General features: G+C 34.9%; 3 protein-coding genes across 4 annotated transcripts; 2 read left to right on the forward strand and 1 right to left on the reverse strand.

Annotated features, from left to right (window-relative positions):
• Nucleotides 1-1,504: 1,504 nt before the first annotated feature.
• On the reverse strand, nucleotides 1,505-6,288 carry LOC110423011 (AP-5 complex subunit beta-like protein). The gene is made up of 3 exons (XM_021437097.2): nucleotides 4,668-6,288; nucleotides 3,622-4,061; nucleotides 1,505-3,431 (listed from the first exon to the last, which is right to left on the reverse strand). The coding sequence occupies exons 1-3, from the start codon at nucleotides 6,099-6,101 to the stop codon at nucleotides 1,946-1,948; spliced, it is 3,360 nt and encodes a 1,119-aa protein (XP_021292772.1). The 5' UTR covers nucleotides 6,102-6,288; the 3' UTR covers nucleotides 1,505-1,945.
• A 5,934-nt stretch (nucleotides 6,289-12,222) lies between these two features.
• Nucleotides 12,223-15,226, forward strand: LOC110423018 (basic helix-loop-helix (bHLH) DNA-binding superfamily protein). 2 transcript variants are annotated; one of them, XM_089784633.1, is made up of 7 exons: nucleotides 12,223-12,678; nucleotides 13,187-13,913; nucleotides 14,015-14,143; nucleotides 14,251-14,322; nucleotides 14,423-14,488; nucleotides 14,626-14,664; nucleotides 14,752-15,226. In XM_089784633.1, the coding sequence occupies exons 1-7, from the start codon at nucleotides 12,320-12,322 to the stop codon at nucleotides 14,917-14,919; spliced, it is 1,560 nt and encodes a 519-aa protein (XP_089640759.1). In that variant the 5' UTR covers nucleotides 12,223-12,319; the 3' UTR covers nucleotides 14,920-15,226. The 2 variants fall into 2 exon arrangements, with proteins under 2 accessions (XP_089640759.1, XP_021292787.1); XM_021437112.1 differs by having other exon boundaries at nucleotides 13,190-13,913.
• A 1,073-nt stretch (nucleotides 15,227-16,299) lies between these two features.
• LOC110423019 (Remorin family protein) lies at nucleotides 16,300-21,270 on the forward strand. The gene is made up of 6 exons (XM_021437113.2): nucleotides 16,300-16,747; nucleotides 17,001-17,127; nucleotides 17,343-17,960; nucleotides 18,844-19,336; nucleotides 19,838-19,919; nucleotides 20,727-21,270. Exons 1-6 carry the CDS (start codon nucleotides 16,718-16,720, stop codon nucleotides 20,928-20,930), a joined length of 1,554 nt encoding a protein of 517 aa, XP_021292788.1. The 5' UTR covers nucleotides 16,300-16,717; the 3' UTR covers nucleotides 20,931-21,270.
• Nucleotides 21,271-21,321: the final 51 nt, after the last annotated feature.

A 21,321-nucleotide genomic window follows, 5' to 3' on the forward strand; every position in this document is an offset into this window, starting at 1 on the left:
CTCTCTTTCTCATTGTGATGGCTTAGACGCCTTGACTCCCGTATGGACATTTATTGAGAGTTACCGGGAATCTATCAATAGATGGTTTTCGACGTCTACATTTCTTTCCCTCTATTTTTCATCTATCGATAGACCATGAATATCTATCAATAGATCATACTTAAATTTCAATTCTTCACGAATTTAACCATTCAAATTCATTCCTTTAGGTTCTCAATACATTATCTTTCAATAATCATCTCATTTCACCATGTTATACTCGTCATCAAGACATATATTTGTCATAAAACTTCAAATTCTCAATCATACTCTATATCACATAACATATCAACCATACTTAGTATAATTTACTTAAGTACCATATTCATCTAAGTGCTTAGCAATTACACTATATCATTCATTCGTGTGCCAAACATACGCACATCATTTAGGTGACAAAGGAATGCAATATCATCTTGGGCCTTTGCATACCCATATATTTCATAATCATTTCGCTATAGACACAGGCACATCTTTTTTTTTTAAAAGGCACATTCTTAAGTTCATAAGCATTAAAGTTCAAATTGGTCCATAAATTAGCTTAATTTCATATATAGCCAACATCAAGATCGGGGGGGTTTTACCGTTAGGGTTTGAAATTTAATTTAACAATTGTATTTAACTCAAGTTAAAATATGTAGCAGCTAAACTATAAACTTAACCATGCAAACTGAAAGTCAATTTTACTCTTTTATTGTGTAAAAATTTAATTCTTTGTTCACTTGTACATAGATGCTTTTTTTTTTATATTTTTTCTAAAAAGATTTCCTTTTTAATTTTGTTGTTAGTATTACTTTCTTTAAGAAAATGAAATGGTTATATTTTATTATGGATTTATATTTGATGCACTGACATAGTTCACCAAAATATGCCATCTCATTTTGTTTAATTAATTATTATAAACTTTTTAATATTTAATTTTTAGTCCTTAAAGATTTTTTATTCTACCTCATTAATGAAGTGTCATATTTTGATGAGCTCATAGTGTATAAAAACTATACACTATCAATGCATCAAATATCAACCCAAAAAAAAGAAAAAAAAGAATCTAAAAATTTCTCTTGAAGTGGTAAAATTTTACAAAACTTAATTTTAATGGAAGAAGGAAGAGGGGAAGAAGATGATGGAGTTGGAGAGAGATAAAGATGAGAACAAGAAAAATACTATCTGAGAGATAGAAAAGTGAAATTTTTTTGTTTAATTAATTATTATATACTTTTTTAATTTTTAATTTTTAATTCATAAAATTTTTTTATTTTATCTCATTAATAAAGTGTTATAGTTTGATGAGCTGATAGTGTGTAAAAACTATACATTGTTAGTGCATCAAATATTAACCCTTTTATTATAAGTCTAATACCATAAAAAAGTTCCTCGCAACTTAAAACATTTGTGGAAGACCAAAATCTTTATTGGCATTAATTTACGAGGAAATTCAATTCTTGGGTGATGTAAATGCAACCCATTAAAGACACCCTTAAGGTGTAAGCAACTGCATTGATATGACAATATTTTGGAACATCATTAACAGATCGTCAAGCTTGGCAGCAGAAGAAAAAAGGATGGCAAGTTGCAAAATATGAGAGGAGGATACACTCTCCATCGTGATTTTATGAATATAAATTTGCAGTTGTTGCAAACAAAGAATTATAGCTTACATGATTATGAACCCAGTTACTAAAAATATCTAACAAAATTTTGATACATGGAAAAGAATACAAGGTCCTGGGATTCCTTGCTGCGGTATTTTCCCTAAAACAGTATACAGACGGGTGCAAAAAGTTCCCCTCCTTCCTCATAAACTGTGACAAAAGAATCAAGGACAAAATTCCTAATAATCTCAGAAATTACATGAACAAGAACGTATGAAAAAGTTTCTCTAACAAAGGTGGTTCCGTGTTTCCTTCTATGACAGAAATAATGCCTCCAAATAATCATCAATGTAAGCTAAGCATGGCCAGTGATCAGTTCTAATCCGAACTAAAGTTGAAACATCACTTACTTCCATTTGGAACAGGAGATGGAACATAGGGGGAAGGAATATCAATATGTGAATGCAACCCATACTTCTTTTGCTGATATTCAACTGACTTTCCCTCTCGTCTTCATTTCCAGTGAAAGTAAGATGGAGCGGCGTTCTGTCTAATTCAGCAACTGAGGTGGTGGCATCAAGCAAAGGACCAAAGGCCTCATCTTTCCATACAATGTCCCTGATAATTCCTCCATCCTTGACCATGTTAACAAGACGCTCGCCACTCACACTTACAACAAATGGTGCCAGATAATGCTCAGTAGCACGAATTAAAGAGACTGCAGGAATCTCAAGCAGCTTCACTGATCGGGTTCCATTGACTGCTGCAAACCCCTTGCCTCCCTTCAGGGGGAAAGCCTCTCGCCCAGTGTTGGAAGTAGTACCACAAGCATCCCACAAAGCATTGAACAAGTCTGTGTAATAATCAGGTAATACATCTTCTAGCATGTCTGAGGGGGCAATAGCCTTGAGAAACAAGTCTTCTATGCCTACAGTAATACTCTGCAGCTGACCAGAGATGATCTGACCATCTTCCCCATTTGTTTCAATGAAAACGTCAACCAGACCAGGTGTTGGCTCACATGGTTCCAGTTCAATTATCACAGGAGCTTTATAGATTTCTTCTTCACCAGAACCATTGTGTGTAGAAATGATGTCTAATGAAGCAGTTTCACCAGGGAAATAATCACTCACAGGAGGTTGACCAACAAGGAAAGGTATGTGACATGATGGAATAGACCCATATGGAGCTGGTGATGAAAATTTCAACACGGTTGCATATATGGCAGGGGAGGCATCTACTCCATGTAACCCACTTTTAGGGGACTCACCTCCCCATACATGATTGAAATGCTCTGAATCAAATCTCAAATTGCATGGAATTTTGACCTTAAGCCCCGGCATACATCTAAAATCAGGAATGCAGGAGAAATGTCTCCTCAATATCCCTAAAATCTCTGAAACTTTTGAATCCATCACATAGAGTGGAACCTGTGGTTTATCCATTCTCTCATCTTCTGATATAGTCTGAAGTTGAATATTGGCATCAAGCTCTCTTTCATCTGTTGAGGCTTCACTATCCCTGATACCACCAGAAAAATCCTTTTTGTTACTCCCAAAACCTAAAGGTAATAGAGACAATGACCAAGACTGTTTGACAAGTAGCGGTATCATCCGCTCAAGATGGATATAGGATGAGATGTTCCTGGATTTCTTGAGATCCTGATAATGTCGAGGAGAGGGCACGCTGAAAAATGAACCAGAATGAGGTGAGCGGGAAATACCAAGGAGTTGCTCTCCAAGGTTTAGCATGCCTCTAAGCTTCACTCCGGGTACACAAATCAGCATCCTCAGGTAGATCCTGTAAAATGACATAATGGGAAATAATCAAATCCTCAGATAATAATGCTTATATATCTCTTCTTGAGATTCCTTATTGTTTAGATCATTCCTTTTCCAGTTTTCCTGTAAGTTTGACAGGAAACTGCAGATAATTTTAAGAGGAATGGAAAAGTTAAAAGCAAAAAGCAAAGACATTCCCTTCATCATACCTTGCATGATCACGGACCTCTAAATCAGGGAAGTAAAGGCAGGTGAATGCAAGGAGACGAGATAGTCCAAGGAACAATCTAGAGCTCTGATGGTGAGTCAGCATGGTTCTGCAAATGCCAAGGACCTTACTACCCTGAGACCAAGATTTCCCACCAGTATCAGGGCCATGTTTCTCAACAAGGAAAGCCATGAACTTGGTTAGCAGGTCCAACAACCTACGAGGAGGTACTGTTTGATTTTCAGCAATTCTGTCAAATATTAGAAAGTACGAAACTAGTCTATAATCAATTATGACTCTTGGATGCAGATTCTCATCGACTGTTTGAAGCAGGCGCTCTCCCAACCAATGATGCTTTTGGCAGCCTAACAAACGGTCAACAAAAGCAACAATGACAGGGACCAACCTCTGACACTCCAGTATCATGTCAACCAGCATCCCCTGAACAAAAGAAGTTGCAAACATCAGCATAGGAAGTATTGTTTTTTTCATTGCTAGTTAGGAGCAGATAAAACATAAGCTTCAAGTCCTCTAGTTTTGAATCCTTCTTTCGAGTGCCCCATAAAGCGCCATCCAAACAATTACAGAATCTACAGGATTATCTATTTCAGAGAAAGATTACAGTTAATGAATGTCGTGTGTGTTAAATAGATGTAAATTAGACTTGTCAAGGCATTTTTACTGACCTAGATCAATATCTAGTCCCACTGAAGAGATGTTGAAGTCTGCAACTTCAGTATTTATGATTTATTTAGAGAGGTAAGAACTATACATACATTTATATGTACATACATAAATGTATGTACACATGTACATATGTATATATATTTGCAGTACAAAACAGACAAGTGCTATTCTATAAAAGATTGTGCAAGTACAGACCAGCATATCTATTCATTTTCATTTAAAGTTAACGGTTTAACTTGTAATTTCTTATCATTTTTATAAAGCACCAAATGGCTCAATACTTTTCCAAGTCAAGAATAATCAGAAGGTTTAGAATTAGGAGTACGGCTAAAAGAGGAAGGTTAAAGAAAAAATAAATACCTTTAGAAAATTAAAGATGGCAGATTCCATGAGTACAGTAGTGGTTGAAGGATCAGCATCAACATGAGATGATGCACCTATCAAAAACTTATGTAAGGTGCGGAATGCCACTACAGTTTCTGTGCTCCAAGGAGGCAACCACTTGAAAGCTGAAACAGATACTATACCATCTTGAAACAGTTTCACCACTGAATTCCCGTCCCCTATGATCATATCTGAAACACTCTGAGGTTTCAATGAGTCAATACAAACAGAACAAAGAGCAAGTAGATCAAGCTTCAAAGCTTTCAAGGAAAGTGGATCGAACACACTTGGATAAAACATGAAACCCATCTCAACAATCGACTTCTTATTCTCCACATTTCCTCCATTCACCATCAATCCATTCAATAAACCCATCAACCAATGCACCGAAAGCAAGCGAAACACCAAAAAATGCTGCGTTTCCAACGAAACCAACAAAAGTCTTCTCACAATCTCTCTCTCCTGTTCACTAAACGCCTCAGCAAAACGAGAATACAAAATCAAAACAACATGACACAATACAGGATCAAAAGAATAAATCATCCCGAAAAACTGAACTTTCAGCATAGAAGGCTGCAAATCCAAAGCTACTGCAAGTGGCATTACCATCCCCATGAAAACCATCATTCCACAAGGAGTAAAAACCTGCGGCCATTCCAGTAAAAACGCCATGGCTCTTCTCAATTCCTTATAATTCAACCCTAACCCCTCCTTTTCCGATCCTAAAATCCATTGCGGTAAATTAAATGGTATTAAAGGAACAGAAGTATTCAAAATAGAAATACTCAACTTTCGATTCACAATACTATAGATTACTGTGGTAAACAACAGAATGTAACTCTGCGAAGCGTGAGTTCGCTCGCTTTGGCATAAACTCCATAAATGACCAGCGATATCAGAGAGCAAACAAGGGTAAGAATTTTCTAATTCGCGTAAACATTCACAGGCAATGGCACGAGCGTGGCGGTCCGATCCATGGTTCGGCCGGTTGATAACCGCCAGCAAAAGTTCCACCACGGCTTCCGTTAACCGAACCTCAACGGTTTCGACGGAATTCGTTGAGATCAAAATTGAGGTCGCTGAAACCATCATTTGTTCTTTCAAAGCGTAGGTGATGTGGACGCCGTCGATTGGGGATTGGACGATGGTGCGGAGGGTTTCGACCAGACGGTCCACAAGGAGAGAGAGGGAATTTGGGGGGAACAAGACGTGGGAGAATTCGTCGAGGAAGATGACGAGGGGGATTTTGAAAGGGAATTCCTTTTTGACGATGGAAGAAAGGGCGAGTTCGGCGAGTGACGGGGAAAGGGAACTCCATTTCTCGCAACGAGCACCGCCGTGTTGGAAGTCTTCCACTAAGGATTCCCAGTCCTGAGGTGTCACTGGCTTTGGAGGTGGTTTTTCTGTCATTTTTGGAACCTTTTTTAATGGAATCTAGATTCAGCTTACGTTGAAATTTGGAAATTGAAATACCATTGACATTGTTTTCCTGATCAAGGATGAAATTTCCTAGCGAAACCCAAAGGGAAATTCACAATAAAAAAAAAGGAGACACAGGGAGCGTGGGCGCTTACGGCCGAGTTCAGTCGAGACCGTACGCCAGCAAATTACGATTTTTTTAGTTCGGATCGGCGACCCACCAGCCCGGCTTTTATGCAACAACAATCCAACCTATGATCAAGCCCACTACATATGGGCCAATGGCCCACTATCACATTCTATTAGTTCCCTTACATAGAAAATAGTGCACCATCTTACATTAATCTTTAACTTTAAGCTTTTAAAATTTCATAGACTAGTTTCGATAAGAATTTATAACGGGTGAGCCTATTTTCAGTATACTGTTTTCTTCTCACACGAAAATTAGTCACATGAAATGGCATGTGAATCTTATAATACACTTGTTTGATCATTTATATTTACGTGAGAGAAATCAAATTATGCGTGCAAGGAAAATTTACTTATTTTTAATTTATTAATTTTTCTTAAAATTAGAATTATTGACCAATTCGCAAAAATTTTAATGGTGAATCAATTTGTGAATCCTTAATCCTTAATTTAATTAATGTTGATCCCATATATTTCTTTTCATAAGAGGATTGATTCAATGACTTTTATTTTATAAATTTATATTTTTAATAATATTTAGTTCTAATATGCAAGCTATAGAATTGTAATTTACATTTCAATTTCTAATACCAAATCCAACAAAAATTTACATATATCAATAGATTTTTTGAAAGATAATATGACTATTAAGATATTATTAAAGCAAATTAAAAAAATCATTTTCATTTTATCACAATTTGTATAAAATTCCATAGGTCCATCAAAATTGACACAATTATGCATTTACACTAACACGACATAACATGGCACCAATAACAAAGTCAGAAGGCAACTAAGAGGTGGGTCGATCGTGGAGCTTTGGAGTAGTGAGGTTTGGAGAATAATTTTACTACAATAAGTTTTACTTTAACCCCTAAATCTATTAAAATTAATTATTGATTAATTGCTATTTGGTATTTTACCAAACAAAAAAATTTATTATAAAAAAAATTAAAATTTTTTTTTAAAAAAATATTATGAAATTTTAAGATTTTTGAAAGCATGAAAACCCTACTAGCCCCCATTCTTTTCACCACTGCATGGTACTAAAGTGGTCGTTTTCATCAATGGATTGATAACATAATGGTACAACGGTCTCTTTATTGAGTCAAAAAATTCAATGTTTGATTTGAGAATGAAAACCATTAAGCCTTTTTGCCATGATCTTTGATGAAATTAAGAAAAATTATTACTATATAATAACTTTTGATTACTATCTATATTAACATAACATGGTATATTATTGTAGTATGATAACATAATAACATAATATTTCATTCTTAACGTCAATATTATATCAACGTCATCTGAATATAAAAATAATAAATAATAATTTAATTAAAATAATTAATTAATTATAAATATTTATTTAATTTAAATTTAAAATATATAAATTTGATTTAACATAATATAATTTTTTTAAAAATAATTCAAAAACTTTTTAAAACAATATGATTTCCAATAACCTTGCTCTTCTTTCTTCGTTGAACTGTTTCAGAATGTCTCGCTCTCACTCTCTAAACCTCTACTACCGTCTTTCATTTCTTCCTACGTACTCGTGGCCAGTTATTGGCCACGTTCTAGCATGGGTCCAACCTAAGGTGATCCATATTTCATCCCTTTCTTTCACGTCTCTTCTCTCTCTCTCCATACTCATTCTCCCCGAATACCATAGTTAAGGAGAAGCAAAGCCAACTGAAATGGAAACGTGGGGCTGAAGAAAACCATTTTCCAATGGCCATGAAGCTTCTCTCCCGGCCAACAGGGGAGAAACTTGGCTGCCTGTGCTCCTGATTTGAATAAAATATAGTGAATGAATCATGGATGTCAATTCCCAAAATTTTTTAAGTAAAAAGATTTGGCACCTTTGCTTCCAAACATTGTAGGTGAATATAATTAAGTTCATACATACATATAAACGCACGAATAATTAGGCGGATTAGACATAAACCGGTGCCCAACCAATAATAAGATATACAACAAGCTCCTTCCATTAACAAAGTGGAAGCTGTTGTTCTTGTTGTTGTCCTATCCCCAACTTTGCTTTTTACTATATAACTTTTCTCAATCAAAGCCAAAGGGTTTTTCTTTTTCTAGGCGTGTGACAATGGCACGCATGGGTCTTCCACTAACTAAACTTTGCTTACTTACTATTTATTTTATTCATTTATTGTTGAATATTAGACTAGATTGGGAAGGTGGCCTTTTGAGAATTATTCTATAAATATGTCTTATGATAATTAAGTAAAAGGTTGTTTTAATTAGTAAAGTGAAAAGCGATTTGTGGTGTTTGATTGTTTACATATTTACCAAAAGCTTGTTGACCTTTCTTTTTAGGTTAAGAGGTCAGTCACGACTTTAATAATTCATTTTACTTGGTGTATGATTTCTTTGTAATTTTTTAATTAATGTCCAATATTTTTCCACTATGAATTTGCGGTCCCTCTACTTGGCAACGTAAGAAATGACGACCTTGGAACTCCCTCAAGAGTGCCAAATCCAAGACTCAAAGCCAACCCTTTATGCACCTACCCATACAAAATACATTTCAAGTATGAGTTGAAAGACTATCTTAGGTAAGGATATGTACTATAGAGAATGGAATAAATTCAGGATTAATATTTGATGTATTGACATCTCATTAATGAGATAAAAAAAATAGGATCTACGTTTTATTTCTTTCAAATTAATAAGATTTCAAAACGACATATCAATATTTAATTTTTTAAAATAATATCTTATTAATGAAGTGTCAATATTTAGTGATTTGATAATATATAAAAGTTATACACTATTAATAGGTCAAATATTTTCTTATAAATTCGATCTAATTTTCTAAACACATCCTCTTATTCAACTAAATTACTGTCCAATTTGTCTGTTTATGGGACTAAACTCATTTTTTTTTACCAAAATACTTAATACTTGCTGTTATAACATAATCCACCTATCCAAAGATCTTTAATCTTGTTCCATGTTTTGATATTCTTTGTAAAAAATTTGCCGAATCTATTTCAACCACTTAAATTTCGTAAATTTAATAATTTAAGAAGATTGCTTGGAAGTTCCTTCTTTCCTTCTCTATAGGCTGCACTTACATCCCTAGCTAGTGCATAGATGATGACAAGTGTGTATTTACCAATTTTAGGGGACAAAACATATAGAAAGCTAGTGGAGAACGATTTGAAGTTATTTATTAGCTCAAATCTTTCCCCAAGTTTATTCACATAGCTAGCCATCATTGGTGGGTACGTTATCATGAAATCTAAGGGCAACTAGTACAAAATTCCTTCATATTTATATTTTGTTAAATTAAAGTGGAGGATATATATATATATATATGTTCCTATTATCATAAAATATAAGGATAATTAGTTTAATTTTTTTCTCAATAATTTTAAATGAGAACTTTTTTTCCTTAATATCGAAATATTTTAACTTGTTATTAGATTTTTAGTATCAAAATTTTGAGTTCATCAAATATTTTATGTTTCCTATTAATGAATCTTCCTCACCCTTAATCTTATTTATATTTTCTAAACATTGGTAGTTCTGATTATCACTAATCGGGCACAAAGCATTTAATATTTCTTAGATTAAGTTTATAGGATCTTCCGATCGAAAATAAACACCAATAATCAACAATATGTAAATAATCAGTTAAAAATACTATATTGATCTACATACAAAATTTGATTAATACTTATTAATAATTTAATTAAAAAACATATTAATTAAATAAAGTATAAAAATTATTTAAATTTTGATTACTTGACCAATTTAACAACTTTTTTTTTCAATTTATCAATTTAATTATCTTAACTTTTATTTGATTATTTTTAATAAAAAAATCTGACGATTTTGATAGAGAAATCTAATTTAAATATTTGTATAATTTGCCTTTACACGATGGATATAATGGTGTCGGTAATAATATATATATTTTGACAATTTAAGAGGAAAAGTCAACTAATTTTTTAGAATTAGAAAAAGTAGGTTCTTTTAGTATTATTATTTGACCACAAGTTGATGGGTATTTAGTTGGACATGCGTGACTGGTGGAGACATCGTATTGCCAATAATTATAATACGGCTGAATACTAGAAGATAAGCATCACGATTTCAAACACAACCCATAAAATATATACATATTGATAAATAAATGCAATCATTTGTCATCTAGAATTTACCATTTTTTCTTTACCCAAAAAATTTTCTTTGGAGATCTCATCAATAACCAATTTAACATCCTTAATCTAAATCATTATAAATAGTATCAAAGCACAACATTTCATACGTAAGAAAATGAAATGAATTAAGATCCAAAAGTCACTTACATAACTATCAAATGAGATCTTGTCGACTCATGCCTAATAGATACTTGAAAGCGTCTCAAAATTCTCTTGACATTAGTTACCTTATCAAACTTGAGTTCTGCCAAAGATTATGGCGTCGTGCGCGAATCTTGAAGAACAAAGACTGCTGCAACCCCTAATTTGTCCTTTCCCTTTGCATTTCGTCCTTGATCATTGATCCTTTACTGTTCTAAACAATCAGTCCCTGCTTGGACGTGACTTCCCATGTATCTTCAACCTCTTTCAAAGTAAGCAAGGTAGGGGGCACGATATCCTTGTCTGAGATCGAATTATCAGATAGGAGTGGCACTTCTCTGCTGTCACCATTGAGCACGTTCATGATGCGTAGCTTCCTTCTCCTTCGCAATGCGGACCCTGGTTTAAAGACTTTGCAATTTTTGGCAACCCAACTTAATCTAGATCTTTCCATCCTTCTGTACGCTTGACTTCGACGCCTCTCCAATTACTCTGCCCTCCTCCTCTTGAATCAGAATAGCATCATAGCTCGATCCTAGTGTCGGCTCTGAAATCAGAATTTCTCTTTGAGGCCTCTCTTTTAAATTCTCAACCGTTCCTTGTGACCCTCCTTTACCCCCAATGTTCCTGCATGCTCCATGTTCCCCGTGAGACCCGCCATCCCTTTCCTATCACCCTGTTTGGTTGTCGCCCTCTTCTTTCTTGTACTATCACCCTTTTTCCAAGATTTCTTCTACTTGTCCTTACCGTCGGGCTCAATCCCTCCACGCTTAAGTCTGTTCTCCAACTTCTCATTGCAAGTTTGACTAAGGGCTTGGACTAAAGCCTGTTCTCCAATTTCTTGCACTGTTGCTCGCCCAAGGAGATAAAGGATTTATGTATTTATCCTCAGATTTTATGTGTAAAATAAATGAAAAACTCATTCTAGATACTAAAAAAATAGATAATAATAAAACCATGTTCTTCTATTCATATATATTTTTATGTAAAATTTCAGAATTTTTGAAACACAAGTCTTGCTTGAAGAGGTAACAAAAAGTTTAAATCTCAAATTTGGATACCATTCGTCTAAATATATTAGTTAAACTCCTACTCAGTAGTTTGCAGAATCAAGAAACATGATCTACATATGAATTCCTTGTAGCACACTGTCCATAGTGTTTTGTTAATAGGACAATTGGGTACCCAGGAGCTTCCAGAATCAAGAAACCTGGTCGCACACCGTTCATAGTGTTTTGTTAATTGGACAATTGGGTTCCCTTATTTCCTTGAGAAGCAGTGGTGTCATGCAAGCATGCACCTTATCCATTTAAATAAAGTTATGGTGTTTTCACTCCGGAAGAAAAAGAGAGAGGGGGAGAGGTGTGCAATGTATTGAAACACTATCAATCCCGTAAATGCTAAAAACTTGTTTAAGTTAGGTAGGCCAAAAGCAAAATTCTTGATGGCAAGGATCAGTAATATAATAATTGTCCCACGAACTTAGTGGAAAAACTCACGTTGCATTGTTTATTGTCTCCCCATATTATTGATAGATACAACCTTATAAAGGCCCCTCCACACCCATTCACTACCAACGGATGCATATCGTCCTTAAATTCTCCAACTCCCACCCAAAGCAAAGGAAAAAAAGAAGAAGAGGAGTTAACCCCAGTAGCAATTTTCTCCCACTAATAGCTAGCTACGGATATGGCTGAGGAGTGCACTGCTAGCTCTGCTGTAACCTCTTCTCCTGCACCTCACACCTGGTGGGATATTCTCCACCCTGCAAACTCTCTTTCCTCGTGGACTAGTAGTACTACTAACAGTCCTACTACTACTGCTACCTCTTGGCACCAGCATCATCAAAACCCTACTTCCAACTCTTCTAATAATTGTGATCAGGATGATGTTTCAATCTCTACTTCCTTGACTAATGCTTCCAACCATTCAGGGTTAACAGTTGAGTCGTCCCGCCGCCAGCTTGTTGATCAACCTGTTCCTCCGTCGACCAATGACTTGATTGGAGAACATGCTTCGGATAATCATCTTTGGAGCCATGTTTTATCGTAAGTTTTTTTGTTTGTTGCGACTTGCACCGTATGGAAATAATTAAACAGACAATTGATATTAAGAAATATTATCCTGTAAATTACCAAATTCCTCAATTTCCATCTATTATGATTATTTATATGAGAGGAAAGAAAGAATCTTATCTTAAAACAAAAAAGCTCTCCGTAGAAGCCTGGTATAGTTGAAATGAGAGAAAAGTTTCTCATGTTTTTACTTTCCTTTGTTTTATGTGTATGCATGCGTCCATGCAGATTCAAGAATTTGCATGTACTATTAGCTTATTCCTTTTTCTGAGAAGTGCTATGACTTACGAAGAGAAGTATTACTTAATAGACTGATTGCCTTAGCTAATTTTCTGTAATTTTTTGTTCTTTTGTTGGTTTTAGGAAAGGGTTTTTTTTTTTCCCCTACTTTTGGGTATAAATTTCCAATTATCAAGGAAAATTTATCTGCATATATTGTCCAAATCATTAAAAAATTGGGGGGTTTGATTATTTTTGGCAGGAGTGTCGGAAGCAACTTACGCAACAGTCAAGATGTTGGAGAGAACTTGTTTGAGGCAATATCGTCAAAGAGCAGCTCCGTTGGAATCTTTGAACCTGCATGTGACTATTTGAAGAAAATAGATAACAACTGGGAATTCCCAAATCCCTCATCAGTTTTCAACAATTTTGTCAAAAATTTAAATGGATACACGACTGATGATAACCAGAGCTCAATTGAAAGCGAAAGGTTAACCAAGTTGTCCAACTTGGTCAGCAACTGGTCCATTGCCCCTCCAGACCCGGAAGTCAATCTCCAGTTCAATCCAAAATCTTGTGATCAGATCCCTTTGACTTCTTCAGTGGAAAACTACACACAGCCAGCGTTTTGTGGAATGGCAACAATCAAAAACCCAGTTTTCTTACCATGTTATGGTTATCATCATGATGTAAAAATGGAGGCCGAAGGTCTTGATGTGGAAGCTCCAACTTCCTATTTTCGAAGGGCTTTCAAGGGTAATAATAGCAATGGATATCATCATAATAGTCTTATCAACAATTCATCAATGGAAGCTGACAACTTCTATGGATCATCAATGTCTCATTCTCCATTCACAAGTACCATGACTTATAGCCGATTAAGCAAGCCTTTGATTGACATTCATGCATCAAAGCCTTGTTTTAGGCCATTGAATAATTTATCAGATTGCAAGAAACAAGGGATCCAAGCTGCAACTAATTCTCTGCAGGTAAGCCAAATCAACCTAACTGCTACCATATCAGACATGAGTTTCTTTTGCCTTTTCCTTTGAAATGAATCTTTTATTAAACCATTTGGCAATAAATGCAGACAAGAACCAGCAATGGAAGAACACAAGGGATTACAAATGAGGCAAAGAAGAAAAGAGGTGAAGTAACCTCGTATGACACAGTATTGAAAAAGCCTAAGCATGAAACTTCCACAGCTTCATCTGTCAAGGTACATAAAACTTTTTAGTGGTTATAACGAAACAGAATATAATTAGAGAAACGTAGTCATAGTGTTTATTATTACTAGTGAGAAAACTCATTTCATTAAATTAATAGATGCACGCCCCAAAAGTCAAGCTTGGAGACAGGATCACAGCACTTCAACAAATTGTGTCGCCATTTGGAAAGGTAGAGACACCACTAAGATAATAGCTTCTTTTCTAGTGAACCTGACGTCGGATATCATCTTCTTTGTAATCTGATCCAAACTTTGTTGGCTGAATTTCAGACTGATACGGCCTCTGTGCTACTCGAAGCAATTGGATACATAAATTTTTTACAAGAGCAAGTGCAGGTGAAAAGCTGCTTAAAACATATATAATACTGCTAAAAGAACTAATGATTTTGCAGCTTTCATTTAAGGTGGCAAACCGTTTTGGAACATTATATTTCCTGATTGCTAAAGATTTACTTTGTTTGCATTCTTTGCAGTTATTGAGTAATCCTTACATGAAGCCCAATTCTCATAAGGTAAGCAAGTTTTATAGTAGCATATCTTATCATCAAATCAGACTCAACATAGAGATTAACAAAGGTTATTCTTGGTACTCATCTTAGGATCCATGGGGAAGCTTGGATAGGAAAGATCAGAAAGGAGATTTGAAGGTTGATCTAAGGAGCAGAGGTCTATGTTTAGTTCCAATATCTTGTACCCCACAGGTTTACCATGAAAACACTGGTTCAGATTACTGGACCCCAACATATAGAGGATGTTTGTATAGGTGAAGACTTTATGATTTATGAAAACATATATAGTAACTTAAATTTGACATTGGAATTGGAATTATTGGGCAGTGTTAATTTTCTCTAAAGTTGCCCTCTTCTTTGCAGTTAAGTGTTTCCCTTTGCTTACCATTTTGATTATGGGAGAAAAATTATATATGGTAGGTACTTTCAAACACAAGCATTGGAAGATGAACATCATCCACAGATCCAGCCCCCCTTGGACAAGCAATTCGTGTAATGTAAAAACTCTTAATAAGAGGCAACTGTGAATATTCTGGGAAGACTTTGGCATAGTCAAAAATTTCATTGTGACTTGCCTTCATGACAATAAATTCCATGTGTTCCACTGTAGTTTAATTTATTTAAAAGCTTCTATTGGGATTATTTTAAAAAATTTTAAACAAGTTTTGCATGTTTATAACTCTCAAATTGATAAATGCATGTGAAGAACCAAAATGTCATTCCTTTCATTTTGTCAATTTATATGTGTCATTCATGCGACATATAGTGATGATTTCTTCGGTATATTATGATTCGAATTTAATTAAGAGTTCTATTCAAATTTCTATATTATCTTTATAATTTGATTTTAATCCAAACGACAAATGAAACGATTTCTTTGTTAAATAATTAATCATTCTTACTGAACTTTTAAATAGTATAAAAATTAAAATGAAACTCAATTCTTATAAAAAAAATTAATCTCTTTTTCTCCGTGCTTATATATATACACATAAATATATACACACAATTTGATTTTTTTAATATCATAAAATTATATTCTTTTTTTAATATTTAACACCAATTTTTTATATTGTAAGTCTTAAAAATTACAGACATCATTTTATAAAAAATATTATATTAATTATTTTTATATATATTTGTAAATTACATGAAAATCACAATAAAGACATAGAAAATAGAACAAAAACGAACCACATGACACGCCATGCCATAGTTTAGTCTTAATTGTCTTTTGTCCACGTGTCAAGCTTTCACTAGTCCATGTCCGTTTCAGACTAAAGGAATCGTTTGTACGAATGGGAGTTGATAATTAGACCGTTCTTATTTTGAGAATGACAGATCCGTCTCTTAAGCACCACCTTTCTCAGGTCAAACGGAAATTGCTTTGACTAGAATTCAAAAGACATAAAATTGATACTTAATACTTTTTTTTAAGTTAAATTTTGAATCTTTTGCTTAAAAAAATGTCATTTTGAATTAAAAATATAATTTAAATTTAGCTATTTTAACCCCAGAAAAAAAGAAAGAGTCTGTTTGCAGGGATTGGGGTATCCAAGGCTCATTTTCCAGAAAATGGGAATATATATATATATTAAATATTAAAATTTTATATTTCATTTTGTCACTTTACTCTCTGAACATTGCACATGGCATCCAACGTTTAAAGGTTGCTCTCTTTCTTTTTTTTTTTTGGGTTCATGAAAGGAAAGTATGGAGTCGTAGTAATAAAAAGGAAAAAAAGATAGTGGAAAGATGGGAGGAAATCTGTCAGTTTATGGGAAGGAAGAGAGACATATGACTTTCATTTCCCTCACTGTACAATTCCCGATCGCTCAAGCAACCAAATTTCTAATTAAAACAATCAAACCAAACCCAAAACAAAAAGTTGAGCATAAGTAAAGGAATAATACTAGTACGAAATCCAGTGTTGAGAAAAGCAACTATGATAGTAGTAATAATAGCAATGGCAGTCCACTGATAGCTTGCTTTCTCCTTTTTTTTTTTGGGGGGTGGGGGGGCAGTTTTAGATTGAAAGCAATTTGGTTTCATTTTCATGGATTACGAAAGAATCCAAAAGCCTCAGGTACTTACGCTTCTCGCAATCTCTTTTTTTTTTTAATTTCCTTTTGGCTTTCTCTTCTCCCAATGCTTTGTTTCTTTGTTATTTTTAGGAAAGTAAGAAGCAGAGAAAGACGAGATTTCATTTTCGAATTTTTCATTTGTTTTAATCCCCCAAAATCAACCTTCGATCCGTCACTCAAATCCATTTCATCTTCATTTATATGTGTATATATATATACATATGTATAAATCTTTGTTTTTGTTTAAATGCGTAGGGAGGAGGTGGATTTTCCCCTGGCAAGCTAAGGACTATGCTGTTAAGAGTAGAGAAGAAAAGAAAACAAGAAGAAGTTGAATCTTCTATAGATTTAAGATCTCAACTTTCTCACCTTGATGATACAGGTATTTATCTTTCTTTTTTTTCTTTTGGATGTATTTACTTCTTTTTTTTAATTTCTATCTTTTTTGGAAGATATATATCCGAAAATACGTTTAACAAAATGATTAAGGAGAGAGAGAAACAAATAGGAATAGAAGTGGAAAGTGTTCATTGTTGATTTTATTTATTGTAGAAGTTTTTAATATTTCTTTTTGTGTGTGTGTGTGTGTCTGTGCAGGGGGAAGTGGTTCAGATAGTTGCAAAGATGTAGATGTGGTTAGTGTGCTTCCAGAATGTTCGACTTCCACGACAGCTGATTCGATGGCTGCTGTCCAGAATGGTAGTGAACGGAGGTTAAAGGATCATTCGTTAGGCAATACTCGAAACCGATTCATTGAGGATCATCCTGGATTAGATTATGATAGTGGACATGACAATATGAGTGTGTCCTTCTCATCCATCTTTGAGTTTCAGAAGACTGAACGGGCACAACAAAGAGTTCCAGTTGGGCCGTTTTCTAAACCGGCACCTTCTAAATGGGATGATGCTCAGAAATGGATAGCTAGCCCTACTGCGAATCGGCCAAAGACGGGGCAGGGTGGACAAGGGGTGGGATCAAGAAAAGGTGGTAACTTTGGTTATGGGAGACAATCATCCACTAAGGTGGTTGTCGAAGTTTCTGATCAAAAGATGGTTGCTCTTGAAGAACCGGATACAAAACGGATTGATATGAATCATGCTAAGAAGGATAACGGGTTGCAGAAGTTTGCAAATTGGGAGAGTGATCCATACCCAATCTTGGATACATATGGGAAGCCTGTATTGATGATTGAAAACTCTGTTGCAGAGTCTGCTAGTAAGGGTTTATTTTATGTTGGAAGTAGTTTATGCTTAGTTACATTTGCACTTAAATGCTTTCTATTGAAGAATTAGCCCTTGTATCCTTACTTATCATTTGCAATCATGTTTTTAATTGAAGAATTAGCCCTTGTGGACATACCATGTTAAAACTTAGATATTGCATATTGTCTTCAATATTTAGGAATTGTTTTGGTAGCAAAGGTTGATAAGTTCACCATAATTAATAACATAGTGACGAAATTTTGGCTGACAAGAACAAATATCATTCGATGAGGATGCTTTCTACTTAAATCTATTGTGCATAAAAAAATTTTTCTTCATGTTACTGATACTTTTAGAAGTATTATGTTCTTGTTTAATCAACCTTGTGTAATTAGTTTTTATATTTGCTGTAATATTTTAAGTAAATATCCAGTGTTAATTTTGCTGCCACAGAGCAAAAATCTTAGCCCTGACCCTCTTAACGCGCAAACTTAGCTTAAAGAGATTAGCAAGCCATTTTGTCTCTTTTGGTTTCACTAAGAAAGGTGGTTCCAAAATATGATTTACAGCCTTTCTACTGGCTGGAAATATGTTGCTTTTCAAAGCAATTTAGGGAGCGGGTACCTTAGTCTTTTAGATCTTTAAATCCCATTATTTAAAGCTGTGAGCAGCTCTGAACAATGAGGGAACTTGGAAATTTTCATGCAAAGCAGATACGGTGAACTTGCAGTTGGTGCTACCTGAATGAAGTGCCTAAACTTAAAATGCTGGTATATGGGTGTTTAGTTATTTCTATAAATATCTCAACTTTTGTGCATAGATTGTGTCTAACATGAAGCTTCGGCAATAATTCGCAATGTACTATGTAAGAAAATTAATTGTTGATTTCCTTGCAGTTAGTCTCAGCCAGCATGATTCGTCAATGTCTATACATAGTGCTACTACATTTATTCCTCCTCCTTCGACAGCTAGATCAGTATCCATGAGAGATATGGGCACGGAAATGACTCCTATCGTTAGCCAAGAACCTTCAAGGACAGGAACTCCAGTGCGGTCAACAACGCCAATTCGCAGCCCAAATTCATCCAGGCCAGCAACTCCCAGCAGAGCTGTGCCAGTTTCGTCTCCAGCAAATCCACCTTATGACCACTTAGATCTGAAGATGGAGTTGTCGGAGAAGGAGCTACAAATGAAAACAAGGAGAGAAATTATGGTTCTTGGGGCCCAGTTGGGTAAAACAAATATAGCTGCATGGGCTAGCAAAGACGAGGAGGATAAAGATGCATCCACTTCACTGAAAACTGTAACACCAGAACAACCAGCTAAAAGTGTCATTGAAACCCGTGCAGCAGCATGGGAGGAGGCAGAGAAAGCCAAGTATATGGCCAGGTATTTTTGTTCTAAGAAAATGTGAATGCCTCCTTTAATTTTTTTTTTCCTTATTTTGAACCATGCTTTACAGTTTTTGATGAGAAAACCGGCATTGCATGGATCTGTTGATTTAATAAAATTTTAAACAACACTAAGTCGCAAATCATAATGCCTTATTTGGCAATTTTAATGTATTTAAAATGCTGCTGAAATGTTTATAATAGCCTTTGAGATATTGCTGCCTGGAAGGAGCAATATGATATATTTGATTTATCTGAAAGAATTAGTGATGTTATGCCTTTTCATTTGGTGCATGGACCTGTACAAAGAATATAAGCTTCCATATATGCATGCTGTACAAGATATCTGTGCAATAATCTTCTTATGTCTTTGGAATATGGCATTTGGTTTTAAGGGTAATTGATTTGCATAAAAATCTGCATTCCACTATGCAGTGGTAGTTGTTAGTTAACACTCCATTTGCAACCTGAAGTGAATACTTATAATGCAATTATCCAGGTTCAAACGTGAAGAAATGAAAATTCAAGCATGGGAGAACCATCAAAAAGCAAAAACTGAAGCTGAGATGAGGAAAATTGAGGTATTACATAGCATCTTCCAGCAACATAATATTTTTTATTGCCATGCTGTTATGTCTTGGACTACTACATTGCAAATCCTAAAATTAATAAAATCAACTATCAATTCATTTTCTTTGTCCATTCAATCCTTGCAGATAGTTTTCTTAAAATTCTTATGTTCATTATATCACAAGGAACAGGTTACATACAAGTGTTAATGACTTCTACTAGATGTGTTTGTGCGAATGCTTAGAGTTGAAGGATAATTTAAGGGGAGATAATACAGATTCAATCTATGTGCACTAATTAGGGTTGAAAAAGTGGCAAGCTGGACCAAGCAGCTTATTGTGCAAGCTCTGCTGGGTCACTCTCTGTTAGCTCAAGCTCAAGTGAAGTTTGACTCACACATTACAAGCCCAGATTCACCTCAGCTCATACACTTTTTGCCAAGCACTTAACTTTAGGCGATTGATTATCCTCAATATCTTCATACCAATCTCGTATATCATACAGATGAATATGACTAGCATAATAAAGTTCAACTGATCTGTACAAAACTGAAAATGTAGCGGTCGTTTTTGGAAAGTAGCTTTCACTATGGACTTAAGAGAGTAATGTCCATTCACCTCTATTTTATGGATTGTTGTAATTTTTTAAATATTAAATTCATGCAATGAATGTGATTGCTGCTTAGTCTTTATGTGGAGGTTTAACAAATCTAGTTTTTTCACTTCCTATCTCACACATTCTGCAGATACTGGTTATAAGTTCTATTGGTAATCAATAGATATGAATTCATACATGACTGTATGGTTTGTGGCTTTCAGGTTGAGGTTGAAAGGATGAGGGGGCGTGCTCACGATAAGCTCATGAATAAACTAGCCGCTGCAAGGCACAAGGCAGAAGAGAAGCGTGCTGCAGCGGAAGCCAAGAGAAACCAACAAGCTGCAAAAACTGAGCAGCAAGCAGAATATATTAGAAGAACTGGCCGCATCCCTTACTCATTTCCCTGCTGGAATTGGTGCTCCTGAAATCTGGATTTCTGTATAAGATTTGCCTGCTCAAGTCATAAACCCTTTTGCACTCCCCAATTTCTATCAGATTTTTCTTTTTGGCCTTTTGATGTCATGTTGTTGTCAGGTATCCAGCACCTCATACACCCATATTGAAAATATCAAATTCCTTTGCACTCCCACTGTAAAGCTAAGTTGTTATAGCAAAACCAGATAAACTGGTCAAATCTAAATGCAGTTCTCTTTGCCTCTTTATTCCTTTTTCAAACCTGTTGGGATTGAATTTTAATTATTTAGGGATGTGTTTTGTGAATTATATATTTTATTGGATCAATTACAATTTGCATATATTTCTATGTGTTTTGGGTATTTGAGCTCTATTTTCATTTGGATTAGGAGTAAGCTAGGG

Source organism: Theobroma umbraticum, unplaced genomic scaffold (genome assembly GCF_002168275.2).
Source record: "Theobroma umbraticum cultivar Fairchild unplaced genomic scaffold, ASM216827v3 scaffold_20.0, whole genome shotgun sequence".
NCBI classification, from domain to species: Eukaryota; Viridiplantae; Streptophyta; class Magnoliopsida; order Malvales; family Malvaceae; genus Theobroma; species Theobroma umbraticum.